Genomic DNA, 18,797 nt, shown 5'->3' with positions numbered 1-18,797 from the left:
TAATGTACTTACACATCCCCAAACTTATATTTTATTAACAAAACTCCTATAAAATATGAGAAAATTACATATTTTATTTATTTATTTTCACTGAATTAAGGGCAAATTTTGAAAGTTTATACCACTTAATTAGATAGTGTCGGTTAATTACAAAACAAGATGAATTTGATAGTTTGAGTGGTTAGCTAGTGAGGGTTGACAATGGAATTGGTCAACAAAATTGGATTCATGAAATCAAAGTGAAATTTCCTAGCATTTTTTCAAAAAACTTTATTGAAACTAGTGCCTCGACGCATGTGATACATATTTATACATTATTTTTTATAATTATTTGAATTTGTGATATTATAATTACAAAAATCAATGAAGATTTAACTGTAACGTGTAATCATCAAATGTTATGTTTTAAATTGATTATATTTAACATATTATAATTATGAAAAATAACGAAAAACTAAATTGTAATTTTAAAATAATAATAAAAACAAAAACAAAAACAAAATAGACAACCAAACTTTTATTTATGTTAAAGAAATTCTTAATAATAATAATATAAAAGAGATTCACAGTAAGAACCCCAACAGTCACCATTCTCTACATTTCCCGGCCGATGAGGTTACGTTTCCGAAGGTAATTCCAATATCCAGAGGGTGACTCCTTCTATCTGGCGTTCAATTTTCAGTTCTTATTGTGCTTTTCTATTTTTATTTTCGGTTAGACTTTGCCTCTTTCTGATTGTGTCATTTTGTGAGAATTTGATTTTGATCAATCTAATCGAAGGGTCGTTTTTGTCAACCTGGATTAGAGACACTTCGAATTTCTTGTTCATTCACGTTTTCAAGAAAATTGCGTGGTTTTCACCGAGTTGCGAGAAAGATTGGATTAAAGCTTGATATCAAACCGAGCTCTCTCTGTTTTTTTTTCAAATTGTTTATCAGGTGGTCCAGGAGGTGCCCGTGTGAATTTAATGATTTCATGGTCAATTTATTTTCCATCTATAAATTGAAAAGCGCACCAGTTTTGGCAGGTTTAAGCTGAAGGGTCTTCCACGAAAATAGGACCCCTTCTTTAGCTTGGACTTGTAGCGGTTGCTCGTAACCGTTACTCTGGATTGTTGAGTTATACATACAATGCCAGCCGTACAGAAGCTTTACAACGCGTGTAAAGCATCTTTTACGCCAGATGGACCCATTTCGGAAGAGGCTCTAGAAAAAGTTCGCAATTTATTAGGTAATATAAAAAGTTCTTGACCGATTACGTTAATGGGTTTCAGACATGCATGATGCGTTTAGCTTATGAGTGGAAAGTCTCAGTTTCACTAAATTCGAAGAAACTTGCTACTGTGTTAGCTATTTGAATGAACTAATTGACTGATCGTGAGGACAATTTTAGTTGGTTGTGCTATTTGCTTAAACATATCGCTCATTTTATATGTGGAAAGTCTCAGTTTTATTAAATTCTATGAAACTTGCAGCTGTGTTTGCAATTTTAATGAGCTCATTAACTGATCGTGAGGACAATGTAATTTGGTTGTGCCATGTGCTTGATAAACACATCCCATGAGCGATGTGTCCTAGCAAATTTTTTTATTCCAGCCATTTGTCTTTGAGCTTTTCTGGGTAACCATTTAGGAACCGAGTGATTGAGTGTGTGTGAGAGATATATACATATACATTAGTGATTCTAAGTTAGAGTTTTAGTTATTTATTGTGGTATGGAAAATTTGAAATGAGATGTAAATGTATTTTAGAGAAAAAAATGATGATGAGGCGAAAATGGCTTGATTTTCATCTTGGGAAAAGGAAACCAAACATATAGAGGTTTTTTTATGTTGGTAAAATTCCAGTGCTTAAATTTTGTCTCTGTGGAATGTGCCAACCTTGAACCATGTGTCTCACGTACAATCGGGTCTTTGTCTTGATTACCTAATACTTAAAAAAACAGTTTTCATATCTCGTGACTACTGATAATTCTATAACTTTTAGATGCAATTATTACATAGTTCTCTGAACCACTGCATCTTCAAAATGAACAAAGGCCAAAGGCATCATACTAGTAAAAAGGCTTCATGCTATCATTAGTTTAATCAGTGTCATAATTGATAGTATTCCTTTGTACTAATGAAATAATAAATTTATTCGAAGGAAAACCTTACACAAAATGTGTATTGCATGTTGCGTTAAACAGAGACAAACTTGAGGACAGAACCATAAACTGCTAAAATATTGAATTTGTTTTATTTCTAGTGAGATTATTTTATGTGGCCAAATATAGGCTTTTGTGTTAACGTAACTGGAGTCAAAAGATTAAAAACCAATAACAGTTGAGTGTTTGGTTGGTTTAACCTAAAGAGAGGACACTTACTAGGATTTGAGAAGATGAAATGTTGGTAAGATGTCAAAACTTGATTGAATAACAGGCGTGGTATACTTTACAAGTCCCAGTGTATGTTATGTTTTGATAGTTGGAGAGGATGTCTCTATTGTACCACAGGATTTCATGTGTCCCTAGTCGGCTTCTAGGTGTTATCATACTTAAAAAGTCCAAAAGGATTCAGCAAAATTGAATTTGAAAATTGATACCCCCACTCTGCTTGCCACAAGTCCTGTCCTATATATGGATGACACAGGATTTTCTATTTTCGCTCTGGTTTTCTGTCCGCATGATCATGCCAGCATCTTGATATGTCCTCATTCCTTCTAGGTTTTTGGGTTCCTGAAAATGTCTTCTAAAATTTATGGTTTCATCACTTTGTGATTTTGAAATTTCTGCACCTAATCATAAAATAGATTGCTTATTGTTTGTTGACTTTTTGTTTCCTTTGTCGTCAGAGAAAATCAAACCTTCTGATGTGGGTCTTGAGCAAGAAGCACAGTTAGCGCGTGGTTGGAAAAGTTCTGTAAATGAGCGCAATGGGGGTTCTCGATCTCTTCCAACAATTAAATATTTGCACGTGCATGAATGTGATAGCTTCTCCGTGAGTTTCTTCCAAATACATCATCAGTTTTTATCCTATTTTTCTTGCCCGCAACCTTCGTATCTTTACTTGCTGCGACCCATGATTCTTGAAGGAAAGAAATTTATGCATCTTGTAATGATGTTGGCAGATAGGAATATTTTGCATGCCACCTTCCTCTGTTATTCCTCTTCATAATCATCCTGGGATGACAGTGTTGAGTAAGCTTCTGTATGGTTCGTTACATGTGAAGTCCTACGATTGGATCAACATTGCTGGGCCTTCTGATCCTTCACAAGGTTGAGTTATTCTTGGTTGATGTGCTATATTTCTTCTTTGATGTTGCTGATTTGGTTATCATTTCTATTTTTCCTTGGACACTGATTTGATAACAAAATATGTCATTTTATTGGGATGACGTGATTACCAGCATATTTCTTTCGCGTTTTGGGATCCCCTCCTTCCCAAACCCTCAACCTGTCTTTGTTTTATGCTTTCTTAGGAAAATCTTGTGGTTTTTTCAAAAGTTACGCTACATTCAGCTATTTCTTCGTCCATTTTATACGAGCATTGCTTATCTTCAGGAGCGAGGCCTGCAAAAGTTGTCAAAGATCGTGAAATGACGGCTCCATGTGATACGACAATTCTTTATCCAACTAGTGGGGGGAACATCCATTATTTTCAGGCCATAACTCCATGTGCGATCTTTGACATACTTTCTCCACCTTATTCTTCTGAGGATGGACGACACTGCACTTATTTTAGAAAGTCCCCTGATGATCTTTCTGGTGAACGACCCTTTTACATCGGTAATTATTTATGAATCTAATGGTGAAAATGAAGCTATTCTGATCTCATTTGTCTGTCTTTCCCAAGGTACTATTGAGGTAGATGGAGCGATGATTTCTGAAATCACGTGGTTAGAAGAATTTCAGCCTTCCGATGATTTGGTGATCAGAAGAGGACGGTACAAAGGTCGTGTTATTAAAACTTGAATGAAGTTTTTTTTGTATCATATGGCTTTACTTCATACGTTCCCTCTACATTGTTCAAAAGTTACGGACTTCAATCATATGGGAATAACCTTCATTGGTCGAAGATCATGGTGGCAGCAATTACTGTCGTGTAGTTTCGTAAAAAGTTTTGCAGCAATTATTTAAAAGATGATTTAGATGTTGATTTTATAGTAATGTGGTAATCGATTTGCAAAATTATCACATTTTGTTGTGGTTATATATAAAAACATGATAACACGATTAGATGTAAAGAGTAGGGAGAAAACGATGTAGTTATTTAATTATGGTGTTTGAAGTTTTCTATGTGCAATATGAAGCTACGTGCGTGAGAGAGATTTCAAGCAAAAAGATGCTTAAATTACTTGTCATTATTATGATACCGTGAATCATAAATACTGCAAATCACACGCTAAGTTTATATACTTGAACTCTGGTTGAGTGTCAAAATTAGGCACCCCGACTTTGATTGAAGAGCGTTAATTTGGGATGGTTTCTACTTGTAAATGCCATTTTAGGCCTTTTCATGTTTCGGAAGATCCCAGTTGAAGATCCGTGTCAAAATAGGGGTTCCAGAAATTTCAAGTGATTTCCGTGCCGAATTTTAAAAATTGAAATATAGATTCAACAAATTTTACTGAAGTCCAGAGATAAAGTACGATTTCATTTTCATTTGCTAGAAAATTTAAAACTACTTCAAAATTTCGAGTTTTTAACTGAAATTAAATACTGTGGTCAATCATTGTTTCACTTTAAGTGGCTTACTGGGATGCTGGTATCTGAAAAAATAAGTAAAAATAGAATTTTACAAAAACGAAAATAAAAAAAGTAGACGCAGAAAATGAAGTAGGTATACGAGTAAATGGAATGCTAAAACATCAGTTCTTGATTTCTTAAAACAGACTTTGCCCATGCTTCTCTAAAGTCTCCACCATCTTCAAGTTTCAGCTAAAATTATGATTGACAGATATAGATACAGAACTATTATTGAATTGTAACTTGGTGAACTTAGCAATGAAAGGTCCACTCGTAAACGAAGTTGATGGATCAAAACGTAGGGTCTTTGGTACTCTTGCAGGGCTGCAAGCCCAACGCTTGGTATCATCTATTTCTACCAATCCTGTAAAAATGGTGACAAAGGGTCGCCAAGAAGGGAAGTTGGGTATGATTCAATGGCAAAATAGAAGGGTTGCCGGATTTTTATGTACATGAACTGACTCAAAATAGAACGAAGATTTCATAGTTTTTTGCACCTGCATGATTTTTTTTTCTTCTACTCGTCGAATAGCTCAAGGAAGAAATGTTGTTGCATTACACTTTCAAAAACAGCCACTACTCAAATCTGGGAATACACTTGAAAAGTTGAAAACTTGATGATTTAATTGCACAAAACAACTTTTAGATGCTGAAATTGACACACGAGTTACAAACGAGCCGGAATGATTAAACAACCTCAACTCTTGTTTTTCTGTACAACAGACATGCTGCATTAGCAAAGTGCTAGTTCACAGTCCAGCAGACGGGCAAGTATTTCCTCACAACTTGGTCGTAAATGTGGTTCTGCCCAACATTCTGGAATATAGAAATATAAGGTCATGATCAGATATTAATTTTGAGTGCCCCAAACCGAAAAGAGAACAAGTGAAGTTTTTGTAGGTCTTCAAGATAACTAGTACCTGAAATAAGCCTGCCAAGGGGCCCTTCAGGTAACTCCAATCTTGATCCCTCATGTGCAACGGCATAAACAACCTGAATAGAGAATGAGCTATGTTGAGATCCCAGCCAAACATCGACAAATTGATGAGTCAAGTAAGAGCAAGAAAAAGTGAAGGGAAATTCAAGCGTACCCGCTCGGGTGGAATTCGATCCCAAGGTCTATTGAGAGTGCAGAGTTCCCACATTATCACTCCTAGGCTAAAAATGTCGCATTTCTCTGTAAAAGGTTCATTCCGAATAAGTTCAGGAGCCATCCATTCTGGTGTCCCAGCCGATGAGGAGTCTTTCATGGGAGCATCAGTCATGATTTTTGAGAGCCCAAAGTCGCAGATCTTAACTGTCCAGTGCTTGTTCACCAGGCAGTTGGCACTTTTAAGGTCACGGTGGATTATCTTCATGCGATGTATGCACATCATCCCTCTGAGAGGCAACAGTAGGCAAAAAATTGAGATCGCAGTCGAAATTTAATCAATACATCAATAAGAAAAATGAAAAAGGGATAGGATTATAAGATGGGTCCCTGCTTCCCTCCCCACAATTCAATTCCTCTGTTCATCCTTGATTACATCTTCCTCCTCTACTCCCCAATGTTCAGATTGTAGTAATAAAAAGATAACTGTACACCTTCACATTTTACCTGACAATGCGACAACTCAATTGCCATACCTGAGAACTTAATATCTATCTAATGAGCCAAATAATCATACGGAGAATATTTCCAAAACAAAAAAAATAACATGCCAAAGAATTACCAGCTTTGACAACTTTACTAAACCAGATACCCATCATGTCAGTAAGAAAGCCGAGTTAGCACCGAGTTAGCCCGTCAGACTAATTTAGCTGCATTACTTAAAGTTCATGGAAGCTTTAATCTAAAAATTAATTCTGCATGGTAGGAAAGTGAGGACAGGAACCAAGTTAAAAGAGACGGCATTAGACTTCGATCAGAGTAAGATCAAAGTAAAGCATTAGCCATAAAAAGATGTCTGATACCCACGCAGATAAGTATCCATTAGATTACCAAACTGTAATTTAGTTTGAACTTCAATTATAACGATAGATAAGATCCCGGATCCTTGGCATAGTATAGCTTCAGTTAAAAACCATATGAATAAAGTTAAGAAAAACAATCTTTCAACCAATCAAATTAGGCACACATCAAACAATTTAAGTAACCTGCATATGTCGCGCAGCATCTTAATTCTCCTCCGCCAGCTCAATTTCTTCTTCTGACCGCTTAGGTGAATCAAATAGTATAGTGATCCCATCTCCATGTATTCAGTGACCATAGACAACTGTGGAGGTTTTGTGCATGCACCAAGAAATAGTATGACTGCACCAAAAACACCCCGTTATACAACTAACCTTTAATCTCAAGATATACCAAACTTATATTTTTTTATATATACACCATGTTTTCACACTCACCACACACTGGACACCCAAGCTGAACATTTTTTGGAGGGACTAATATGATTTGGGAGGACCTTATACCCTATGGATAATTGTTGACAATGATTCATTTTTTTCATAAGAAGGCTTTACAGTTCAATTTTACCTTAATTCCAAATTACCATTGAGGATGTCTCATATGCCAAACTGAACTGTCCAGCCATGAGAAGTCCTAATTATTAGCATCACCACTTCTTTGACACAATATACTACATGCAACATGCTTTTCTGTCTTCATTTATAGCTATAATCACATTCTGCACATCCTATTTGATGTATTTCCTCTTAAAACAAGTTGAGATTCAACTAAAAGTGGCGAAGAGAACTGATTAAAACAAAAGTGAATGAACAGAAGTACCATTTGGATGCCGAAGGCGACTGCAGCCAAAACAAAACAGACAAAAATAGTTGAGTTGCAATGCTGTATCACAAAAAGAAAAAGGAAATAAAAAATCAACAGCGAGGAACACATACCATACCTGAGGATGGATATTTCATTGCAAAAATCTTCCATGTTTTCTGCAGTGAGATCTTGCTCCAAAAACACTTTGATAGCAACTTCAGTTCCATTCCAAACACCACGAAAAACTTCACCAAAGAACCCTGGAATTGTATCCTCATAAGAAAAAACAAGAACAAGCATATATACTCAGGCAAGTAGTTGTATGTCATTACTAAATGGCAAAAAATGAAAACTTTTACCAGCCAACAAAGCATGACATATAGGGAGATTTTACCTAGTCATGAATGAGCCAATTCTCACACTCATATCTTCTTTCTCCACATTCAAAAGGAGAAGTATAATTTTCAGGGAAAAAACACAAATTTGCAGTAAACAGTTAGTTATAATTGTGTTTCAGAAAAGCAGTGACAACACTGAGCTGTCCAGTTCCAGATTAGAAAATTAGCGGCCGTCCACATTGGGGGTCAAGCTCTTTGTTCTGTCACAAATTTTCAGCTTTATGAATAGCAATATTGTTATCCAGAATGAAAGTGCTCACCAATCCCAACTCGAGTGCCTACAGTTAACTCTGAGAAATCAATATTCCACTCTTCGAAAGGTAGCAGAGGCTTATTCTGGAAGACAGGTAAATCCAGAACTCTGTTCCAGGTTGAAACCATTTCATCATTTACCCTATCGGTCGCACTCTTTTCTGAGGTATGACTTGTAAACTCATGCGGAGATGAAGGTAATGACATTGCCATATGAGAACTGTGCTGTCTAAGAGGAGCGTATAAGCAAGACCCTCTATCAGACATTTTGCCACGATCATCAAGACAGATGTCTGTAACCTGGAGATTGTATATATTCATCGAAACACAAATCAAAGGTTTCGGACATGAAATGTTGATGACAGATGCAATGAAAAATGAGAAAGATTAGCTTGCGTTTAGATTGCCTCCACCAAAAATAAAAACAGAAAGAGATTACCAGGCATGTTTGTTTATGTTTCTGGGAAATATTTTAAATTTCGTGGAAACAAGCAAATCTACCCGCATTGGTTTATTATTCTTTTTGAAAAATACATTTTCAACCCACTTTCACATACTCCTAGATAGTCATTACTTTATATTCATCTTTTAATCACTCCCATAAACAATTCTATTATCATATCATATTCTAAGACAACACATAAGTTTTCTATATTTTAAAATAATCACATTATAATTATGAAATTATATAATCCAACACATTCTGACATCATACAATATCAACAACAAAAATGCCTCCTTCTGAAAGCACAACCAAACCATCACATTTTCCAATTCATTTCCTAAAAATATATTTCAGAATATTTTCAGATTACCAATAACGTAACCAAGTATACCATTGTGAAAGCTGAAAATCTCATTTTCAAAAACATGACATTGAAGAAAAATATTTGAAGGCAACATATATGAATTAATGATGAAAATTCTGACAATCACTTGTTTATAGAGAAATGGACTAACATGCTCGCAAACTTGATCCCAAGTTTCGTAGAAAAATAACTAACTTTAAAGAAGCCAACTAGTCCAAATTAGGATCTAATACTATTTGTGTTTTAAAACTGAGTATCCACGGCATCAGCTACAGAGGTTATCATGAAGCAAAACATTCTTAAAACACATGTACCCATTAACTTTATAAAAACCATGCAGCAAGATGCAGAAAGAAATAACCATTCAGGTTAAGAGAGTATACATCTTTTGCTTGACTTGCGTTATGTTGGTCATTAGAATCCAATGAACATGAGGTACTTTCACCTTGTTCCCTCAAAAGACGATTCTGCTTCAGTGATTCATTCATTGCTCGTACAGCCCTAAAGTCATTAGCAAGATATTTAGGTAAAACGAGAGAAAGGAGCATAGTAAACTGATTGCAATTGATTAAACAATCTTTAACTGGATCTCCATATTTCTTTGAATCAATAAAGGGGGGCACGATAAAGGAGAACATAACAAAATTAAAACTACGCCTGCTCTTTTTAAAAATTTGAACCATACTTCTAATAATGGCCAATTCCTTGAACTAATTTATCAGAAAAGCTTTTTCACATAAAGGAGATGCTTAATATTAAAAACTATTAGCTTAACTTTATGAAAGAATATTAACCTTACGATGTCATCACCAATTTCTGGCGTCATGCTTATGCTTCTTCTTCTTATCCTACGTGTGTCTGACGTTGATGCACCTTCTGACCTGCAGGAGCATTAAGTATAAGGGTCAAAATTCAAGCTACAAAACAATTAGAAGATAAACTCATATTCGAGAGCTCGCCAATCAAACAATCTTGGAAGCAAAACTAAAGCAAAGTGTTGAATGAGGAATTCTGCATAGAAAATTTCCTAAATTTAGTTTTGTCATTCAAAACAAGTCAAAACAGTAGAGAACCAATCAACCTAAAATAACATATGAGAAGAAATCTTCTGCGCAAAACAACCAACATAAGGTAATGATTCCCTGACTCTCTAAACTGAAAATTTAGATGTTACTACCAGTAAATTTATACGAATAGAATCAGCAGTCAAAAAATAGTACAAGTTATCAAAAATTTATTTAAAAACCCTTTCAATAAACTTTCATATCCAAAGAGTCCACTTAATTTTCATTTGACTTACAAACCCTTTATACGATGTTTCCACACTGAATAATTCAATGTTAAAATTTAATAGTTATTTCCTAGGTCGTCCTAACTTAATTGTTAAATAGACTTTGAAAATATTTACTTTCTGATGCACACATCTATTTCTTGTACGATTTTCTTTAACATGTTTTCTAGTGCACATACACAAGCGATTTTTTTTTACAATTAAAAAACCAACTGATATAATTTCAAATTAATTTAAAACTATTTAATTAATTTTTTATACAAGAAATTGATAAATTAAAGTTTACCACGAAAAAAAAAATGATGATTCATTTTGTCAAATATTGCAACAAAGAAATTTAACATTTTTTTTAATATTCGGGAAGGAGATTTACATGTATCTCAAACTCGAGATTGTCCTAATTTGGGACATTAGGTGCCACTAGGCCTAGAGGTTTGTGGCCTTAAATTTTCAATTTTATGTCTTCTATTTTATATAACTTAATTTTAATTAATATTAAAAAGTTTGTAAATTTTTTATTAATCGTGAATTATTTAAAAACGTATTTGAATTAGTTAGATTGGGCTAGATATGTATTTGACAATTACCCCTCTTATCAAGTGTAAAATTATAATATGTCAACGCGAGTGCCAAATACATATACATACAGTGTCGGGGAGATGAATTCAAATTACCCGAATTTAATTATTTTCGAATCAAGTACATGAAGGTCAACTAGGACAAAATTCATTACTTTGATATATGGGCTTTTAGTACGAAAAATGGTAGAAAGAGTTTTAAAATAGATCACTGGTGTTTTTTTGATATGAAATCTTTGTTGATGATTTTTTTTGAAAAAAAATCATTTAAATAGTTTAAACCACTGTTTTCTTAAATAATACTGTTTCCATATTAATAAAAACAAGATCTGAAAATAAATGCATGTCAACTAAAAATGAAAAAAACAATAATAAGTACCTTGACGTAGCAATGTCATCCGGGTACTCTCTAAAAGATTTGTTATATCCGCTAAGCATTGATCTGCCACGTGATGGAAGTGAAGGATGCTCTGGGCTGGAAAACTTGAAACATTATAGAAGTGTACACCAATTGTGATATCCAACTTCAGTTTGTTGGAATTTGTGAAAAAAAAACACTTAAATATAGCAAAAAAACTGCAAAAAGTCGAGTATATCAAGGCATACGGGCACACTTTGTCAGGTAGCAAAACATTGGTGAAAAAAAAACTTAAATATAGTAAAACTGCGGACTTGTTGCACGAGGAAACAGAAAGATGATCAAATTTTATTATTAACAAAAAACATGTGTCAGAGGCCGTGATCATTGACTCTTGCAAGCTGAAAATATTTAGCAAACCCAAATGGAAAAAAATAGATAAAGAGTATCTACATAACATCTTTCAAAGAAAAGAAGAAACTTCAAAATTAGACTATACTAGTATTTCACTTGTGCGACGCGCGGAATGTTATTTTATGTAATTAATTATTAAAATTAGTAAGCATAACTATTTAAAATTATTGATATAACATATTTAAATTTTAAATATTATTATAAAAAATATTTATGTCATTTGATATAACATTCAACTGAGGAGGATGACAATTTTATGCTGTTAAATTGACTTCTTGATATTAGTTGAGTGAAATTGTTGCTAATAAAAAAAATAGAAAAAAATATTTAAAAGACCATATATTATTTTGTTTATCAAAATTTTAAAAATAGATAAATATTTTTCAGAAAGTCAAAATTTTTATAATTTATTAGATGAGTAAATTTTGATTAAAAATTTCAATTATATTTTAAAACATGTTAAAAATATTTATATTAAAATTCTAATTAAGATACATAATAATAATAACAATTTATGGACAATCAATATACAAAAAATTCAAGACGACACTCAAACTTGGAAAACATAATATTATATAAAAAAATATTTTATTTAATATGATAAAGAGTAGTGATAATTAAATATATAAAAGTAACGTAACACTCAAAATTATCACCGAAATTAAATTAAATGATATAATGTAGGCACTTAAATGTAATTTATATTTTCAAGAGATATCAAATTCAAAGTTAAAATTTAAAAAAGAAATTGAAAAGACCTCGCAATTAATTATATATTTATTTCTTATTTGTTTTCAAATATTTAATGCAGTAGGTGAATATTGATCAATATTTCTTTTTATAGCATATTATTTTTGGCGGAAACTTTACAAATATGACAGAAACTCTGTGAGTGTGTGTGTGTGTGTCTATATATATATATATATATATATATATATATAAAAGAGACAGAGATGGCGCGTAATGTGACAAAATTCATGAGTTTCCAAAAACCACAAACCTTGAACTAGCAGTCCTTGGTTCTGTAGCGACCTTTCTTCGGCTCCTTCGCCAGAATGTAGCAGCAATGTTCGGTTCACTGCATGACACACTGAAACAGTAATATTAATCCAATAAAAACAACTTTCCGGAATCTCAAGTGACGAGAAATTTTGCATATGAGAAACAGGAATACTTCAAATGCAAAAACAGAAGGAGAAATTGAGCAATTATAATACCTCAGCTTTCTGTCAATTGAATTTGTCCGCAACATGATATTTATTAATGAGGGTCCTGCTGCATTTGAAGAAGACTCTAGTCGACGTTGATGGAGCAGACCATCATCCTTCTCAGCACTGCATAGGCCAAAAAATTTCAGTAATATTCCAAGAAGATGCCAGTCAAATATTGATACCTAGTCTTCTCCAAAGATGAAGCCATAATAGATTTTGTAGTATGCAAGTTTAAAGAAGATGTTTTCCTCCTAACCTATCAGTGTCAACTTTCTCTGGAACCCCGTAGAGAGGGCTGTTCGGTTCCATTGGGGAATCACAAGAATCATTTTCTGCAGAATCACTCTCCCCGGCAGCAGATATATGAGTCATAAAGATAGCCTTGGTTGATCGTGGTATTAGTTGGCCAGGAAACCGCATTAGATCAACAAGCAATTCCACAGAATTCAACACAACTAAGACAGACATATGCCTGTATAAGTCCACACAATCAGAAGCTCCTTCAGTAGGTAACCCCTAGCAAGACAAACCCGGGAGAAGAGTATATGAGCTAAACACATAATTCAAGAGAAGGCTTTCAAAATTCTTCTTGATTTTGGAAAAATGGCAAAAGAAGTAAAGCAGTTCTGGTCAAAATCTAACCAGCACAAGCCGGCTTTCAAGTCCTACAGCATCTGCGAGAACTTTAAATAATATTGCTCGAGGTCTGCATGAACCATGCTTGATGTGCCCAAGCATCTGCACCCCTCGATTCTCAGACAAATACGAGGTATCCTCAACAGAAACTTTCTTGGGACTTAGTTCGGAATTTGGCCTTTTGTAAAAATCAGACACCTGGTACGGAAATCATACGGGAGCACCGCATCATTATTTTCTATATTCATTGAACTCAACATCATCATTGCTCATAAAAAATACTCAAAGAGCAAAAGTCAATAACATGGTGATGAAAACTGAAATCAACTGAACATGGACTCGGTGAAAACCAGCCACTATGTACTCCAATCCACTCTTTTATAGTCTCTTCAAGCCCTAAGCCCAATAATTATCGTGTGTGTAACAAGAGCAAGTGCAAGTTACATATCATTGTATAATATACTTGCAAGGTAAAAAAAGACAAATATTGTTTTTTAGCAGCTACAAAAAGGACAGACATGAATTTCTGGAAACAGTAGATCGAACAGATTCACTACAAAAAAGGATAGGGGACAAATAGGGCAGAATCTCAGAGTGCTCATAGTAAACTAAAAAACTATATCCAAGGACCAAGCAACAGCCTCAATGCAAGGAATATGACTTAACAGAATTCAGTTTTAAAACAAAACAATTTCTTCAACTTTGAAAATAATTGTATCTTTACTCAACACTTCAAACACAACTGTGGGCATATAAAACAAAAATTAAAATATTCCTGATGGAGGAGCATGTCATATTTTGAATGAAGACGACTCTGTACTCACCAAACCAGCAATCTTTTTAATCATAGCAGCAGGATTTCTGTTTAAACCCTTAACCAGAGGCACAATATACTGCTTTAGCATAGAAAGTTTCTTATCTTTCTCAGCATCTACAAGAATCACCTCAGCTCTCAATCCCTCATGCTCCAACTCACGAAGCTCCTCCAAGCTAGGTATATCTTCATAAAGTTCCTTAAGCTTTTTCTCCTGTTGATGGAAAGTGAAAACATTAATAAAAACAGCCGCTAATGTTGGGAAAAGAAGATATAAGGAATTCACCAGAAAAGATAATGCAAAAGTTGCAAGTAGAAAGCATGTAGACCTCTTTATACTGGTCAAATTCTTTCAAGTTATGATATGAAAGGGAACCTTTTCCAGGTTAAGATGCAACAAAATTGTGATACTTCAATTAAACAGTAGAAGATGTGTGCACACAAGTATAAGATGTAAATACAATCATACTATAAAAATCCCGTCCCCAGCGTTGCTCCACGAAAAAATCTACTTCTAAAGCTGTAAGTTATTATACATTTAAAATATAAGCGCTTTTACATGAAAAAAGCAGAAAAATACTGGGAAAAACAAATCAGAAAAAGCAAGAAAATTTATAGTGACGACCCTCAATTCCATGCAAAAATCTCCTTAAATCAAAAACTAAAAACCACAATCGCATATGCCACACAAGATTATGCCGAAATCACTGAATTATGGGTGTTCAACATCACTTTATCTGTGATAATATATGATGTCAAAGAATAAAATTAATTCGTGCCGCCATTCGCAAATTAAGCTTTTGAAGCATGCTGTTTCAACATGGTATATAGTGCCCAAAAACCCCACAAATTTCTTAAGTTAGTGTTGAATGCCTTTGCTGCGACACATCCAACCAACTTGCATACATAGCATAGGCTTTGGATATTAATTCTGAGCATATAATTCTTGTTCTCCGGCAAACACATATGGAGTGTGTTAAGAATAAAAGTATTGACTGTGTTGCATCCCTCAAACTCACACTCAAACTTTTGTGACTAACATGTTTCTACAAGTATATAGGGAAAATTTTAGAATTGAGAGGGCATTCCCGCCTCCTTGGTCAGTGTGTTGAAGTCACACTGATGGCTCATCCATGTGAGGAATAAGAAATTTAAAATATCAACCCACCCCTACAAAAGATATTTTGCGAACATTCATGCCTAGCATGCTTCAGAGTACACCGTACACAAATATATCCACAAGAGAAATTCTGTTTTACAAAACATCAAAATATCCAAAAAAATGAAGTTTCAAAGTTCTCCCATCAAAATACGATATAATTTGGATATCTCCAACATTCAAGGACTAATAAGATCTTATTCACTTTGCAAAATTGTAAGTATCAATATTTAGCTCAAAAAAGGTGTTAACTAGCCAGTGAGGAGCATTCATGAATGGAAATACTAAAACTAGAAATAGAACAAATATGCAAGGAAACTCATGAGATAAGTCTTAGTGCTCACAGGGACAACAGAGTAGAAACCATTTGGGAGGGGCTCAGAAAGCATTCCTGTGCTCCATAGGATTTGTGATGCTGTTTTATATGAAAATCTATCATAGTTTTCTTTTTCAACTAATTTTTTATCCCTCATAGTTTCTTTAACCGAGTCCAAAGATACAGATCCAAAATTGTCAACGAAATCCGTTGGCCACCATTCAGTACTGGAAACCCTCTGCCCTGAAGATCCTGCATCATCTAGTGAATCCTCCATGATAATATATTCTCAAAATGCAAGACCATTTCAATCTTTCTTTCATCCCATCAAAGATCTCATAGGTGCACCATTTAATAAAGAAACACTCATTGATGTACAAAATTTCTTCCAGCTACCCTCTGTTGTCGTCATACGACCTGAAATTTGGAAGGAGAATTAAAGTTGAATGAAAAAGCCTTTAAACCACTAAATTTGAATGTAGAGCCATATATGAAATCCTGAGTTCATTGAAACTATGTTTCAAGTGAAATTTGAAAGCTACAAGTTTTGGATATCTTTAAATTTTGCCTTATGGCGATCAGATATTAAGTGTAGCATCTTCACATTTAAGCATGGGTTCTCTTGAACAGGAAATTACAGTTTTAGAGAATGCAATTATCGTGCAATCTTAAGGAAGCAATAGAAGCATTCAACAGTTGTGTGAATGTGATGTAACTTAAAGACTTAAAGAGGAGTTTGGGAATCTCAAAAACAGACTCCAAAGTAACTTCAAATTCAAGAAGCCCGTGAAAATTGACGTAAGTTCAATTAAAACCGTGGTAGAAATGGGACAAGTACACACTCTTGAGTTCGTTAAAAAACATGAGGTTTTGTCAATGCTCTTCCAAAATAAGGTTTTGATATTTGTATTGCAAGTTGGGAAAGACCTATAAATAATAGCTGGGTAAACTACTTATTTTTTACTCGGCAGCTTTAATTAGTAATCGATGAAGTACTCAACAACAAACATACATCTTGGTATTTACCAACACCTATTATGTTATTATTTGCCTCTTTGGTGCCACTCACAATGCAGAGGACACGCCACATGCAATCACATATATAAGAAACATAATTATAGGCAAAACATAATCAATTGAAAGCATACGACATAAAAACACAAACAGATCACTCAAAATTTCTGACAATATCGGACTTGAAATCTTTCAGCAAATTTTTTGAACCAAGCAGCACACACAATAATATATTTTCAGATGTGCCCTTAAGTTCTAATAAAATGGGTAATCCATCCATATAGAAAAAGTAGATCCCAACGTACTAGTGCTGCCCACTCAATAGTTCCAGTAAATCGCTACTATAATTGACCCAAAAGAAAGCCAAATAATAACACCACATGCAACCAATTACATTTTTTCTATTCAACTCGAGAAAGTACACATTGAAGTACATAAATCTACTCTAGTACTCTAAGCCATATAATCGACCCCCCTTTAAATCAAACTTAATGGGGGGGGGGGGGGGGGGGGGGGGGTGCCATAAACTCAAGTAAATGTGGCTGCCGAAGAAACACAGATGAATTTCCCAACCATTCATCATTTAAATTTAAAAAATTAAAAAACACTCGACAAAATCTCAGAAATCGCATAGCAGATCTTCAATCACACCAACAACTACTTCAAAATCAACAATCAAATAACTTATCCGGTTTTTTTATCCTAACATGCAATGCTTCGGTCAGTACACTTCAGTCCAAATCAGCACAAATCCAGTAACAACAATTCTATAAACAAATCCGCAAAAAAAATGGAAAAAGCAAATTTAAACAAAATAGACGGATAAATTAAAAACAAAATCAACGTCCTCACATCGCAGATAGCAAACTGGTGAAAGAATCGTGATCGAGAAGTTTACCACAGACAGATCTCAGCACGAGCAGCAGAATCAACTCGCATTTGAATCCACCAGCGATAAACTCAATTCTTTGAATTAAAATAATAATAATGACAATAATAAGAATAATAATAAACAACAGATTCAGAACTAATGCAAATTTGAAATGCAAATTCTGTAGGTACAAACTTGGCACAATGTAGATGTTAACGAGGTGATATATATAACGAGAGGGGGAGGCGGGGATTTTTTTTCTGGTTCGATTATTACATACATAGATATACATATTATATATACAATAATATAATTTCTTTTTATGACAGAATAACAAAGTTGTTATTTTTCTGTAATAATAATAATAATTGACTAAATATTTGAGATAGTTTGTAAATTTACGTTAAAATATATTGAATAAATATAATTTATATTTGCTAGTTAAACTAAATACTTGGGTTGATATTCTCTTTTTTGGAATATGTTTGGTCAATTGAAGTAAAGGTGCAATAATCGATGCCCGATGTACAAGGGAAGGTGAAAGAATATACTTCTAAATCTTGCAACACTAAACTTTAATGTAGTAGCTAATTTCGTACGTCGTAGATTTAAGTGATATTAGTATCATGGAGGATTAATAATTTGTCGAATTTGATATAAATTATTGATAAAAATTTTAAAGTGATTTGACAGAAGTATTTCGGTTTTCCATAGAAAAAATATTAGTCTAACTAACTTATTGAATTGATGCAATAATCTTAAAATTGGTAATTTATTACATTTTCACGGATATATATATATATATATATATATAATAAGTTGATTCGACTCATATCTAACATGAAAAATTATATTTTGATTAAAAAATATAGTGATTTTAGTATTCTATATGAGATACATACACGAGTAGGTCTCTTGTGACCGTGAGACGGATCAACCCTACTGATATTCATAACAAAAAGTAATATTTTTTCAAATAAAAGATCCGTCTCACAAAATACGAGCAGTGAGACCGTCTCACACAAGTTTTTGCCTACGTTATAAAACTTAATTGACTAATTTGTTTTACTGACATGAATAAAAGCTAGATTAAAACTCGATCAATTTTTAAATTTAAAGAAGTCTTTTTTTCGTCAAAAGTATCAATTGATTTACGAAGTCTTTGCCGCATTAAAAAAAGTGGGTTTCTAAAAGAA

The 18,797-nt window shown here is 33.7% G+C and overlaps 2 protein-coding genes across 9 annotated transcripts; one reads left to right on the top strand and one right to left on the bottom strand.

Annotated features, from left to right (window-relative positions):
* The first annotated feature begins 518 nt into the window (after positions 1-518).
* Positions 519-4,096, top strand: LOC142522963 (plant cysteine oxidase 4-like). Of its 4 annotated transcripts, none has more exons than XM_075626577.1 (6): positions 519-630; positions 1,028-1,230; positions 2,832-2,977; positions 3,108-3,255; positions 3,541-3,744; positions 3,833-4,096. In XM_075626577.1, the coding sequence occupies exons 2-6, from the start codon at positions 1,131-1,133 to the stop codon at positions 3,949-3,951; spliced, it is 717 nt and encodes a 238-aa protein (XP_075482692.1). In that variant the 5' UTR covers positions 519-630; positions 1,028-1,130; the 3' UTR covers positions 3,952-4,096. The 4 variants fall into 4 exon arrangements, with proteins under 4 accessions (XP_075482692.1, XP_075482689.1, XP_075482690.1 ...); XM_075626574.1 differs by having other exon boundaries at positions 3,541-3,765; XM_075626575.1 differs by having other exon boundaries at positions 523-630; positions 939-1,230; positions 3,541-3,765.
* Positions 4,097-5,256: 1,160 nt separating this feature from the next.
* LOC142521729 (serine/threonine-protein kinase EDR1-like) lies at positions 5,257-17,850 on the bottom strand. Of its 5 annotated transcripts, none has more exons than XM_075624884.1 (17): positions 17,575-17,849; positions 15,745-16,133; positions 14,252-14,455; positions 13,434-13,625; positions 13,048-13,307; positions 12,798-12,914; positions 12,581-12,670; positions 11,188-11,283; positions 9,734-9,820; positions 9,323-9,440; positions 8,139-8,430; positions 7,617-7,740; positions 7,496-7,515; positions 6,862-7,018; positions 5,817-6,105; positions 5,646-5,718; positions 5,257-5,541 (listed from the first exon to the last, which is right to left on the bottom strand). In XM_075624884.1, the coding sequence occupies exons 2-17, from the start codon at positions 15,991-15,993 to the stop codon at positions 5,459-5,461; spliced, it is 2,451 nt and encodes an 816-aa protein (XP_075480999.1). In that variant the 5' UTR covers positions 15,994-16,133; positions 17,575-17,849; the 3' UTR covers positions 5,257-5,458. The 5 variants fall into 5 exon arrangements, with proteins under 5 accessions (XP_075480999.1, XP_075481000.1, XP_075480998.1 ...); XM_075624885.1 differs by having other exon boundaries at positions 17,583-17,849; XM_075624883.1 differs by having other exon boundaries at positions 17,629-17,849.
* Between the last annotated feature and the right edge of the window lie 947 nt (positions 17,851-18,797).

Source organism: Primulina tabacum, chromosome 13 (genome assembly GCF_025594145.1).
Source record: "Primulina tabacum isolate GXHZ01 chromosome 13, ASM2559414v2, whole genome shotgun sequence".
Taxonomy (NCBI): Eukaryota; Viridiplantae; Streptophyta; class Magnoliopsida; order Lamiales; family Gesneriaceae; genus Primulina; species Primulina tabacum.
This window is presented reverse-complemented; position numbering and strand designations above follow the sequence as displayed.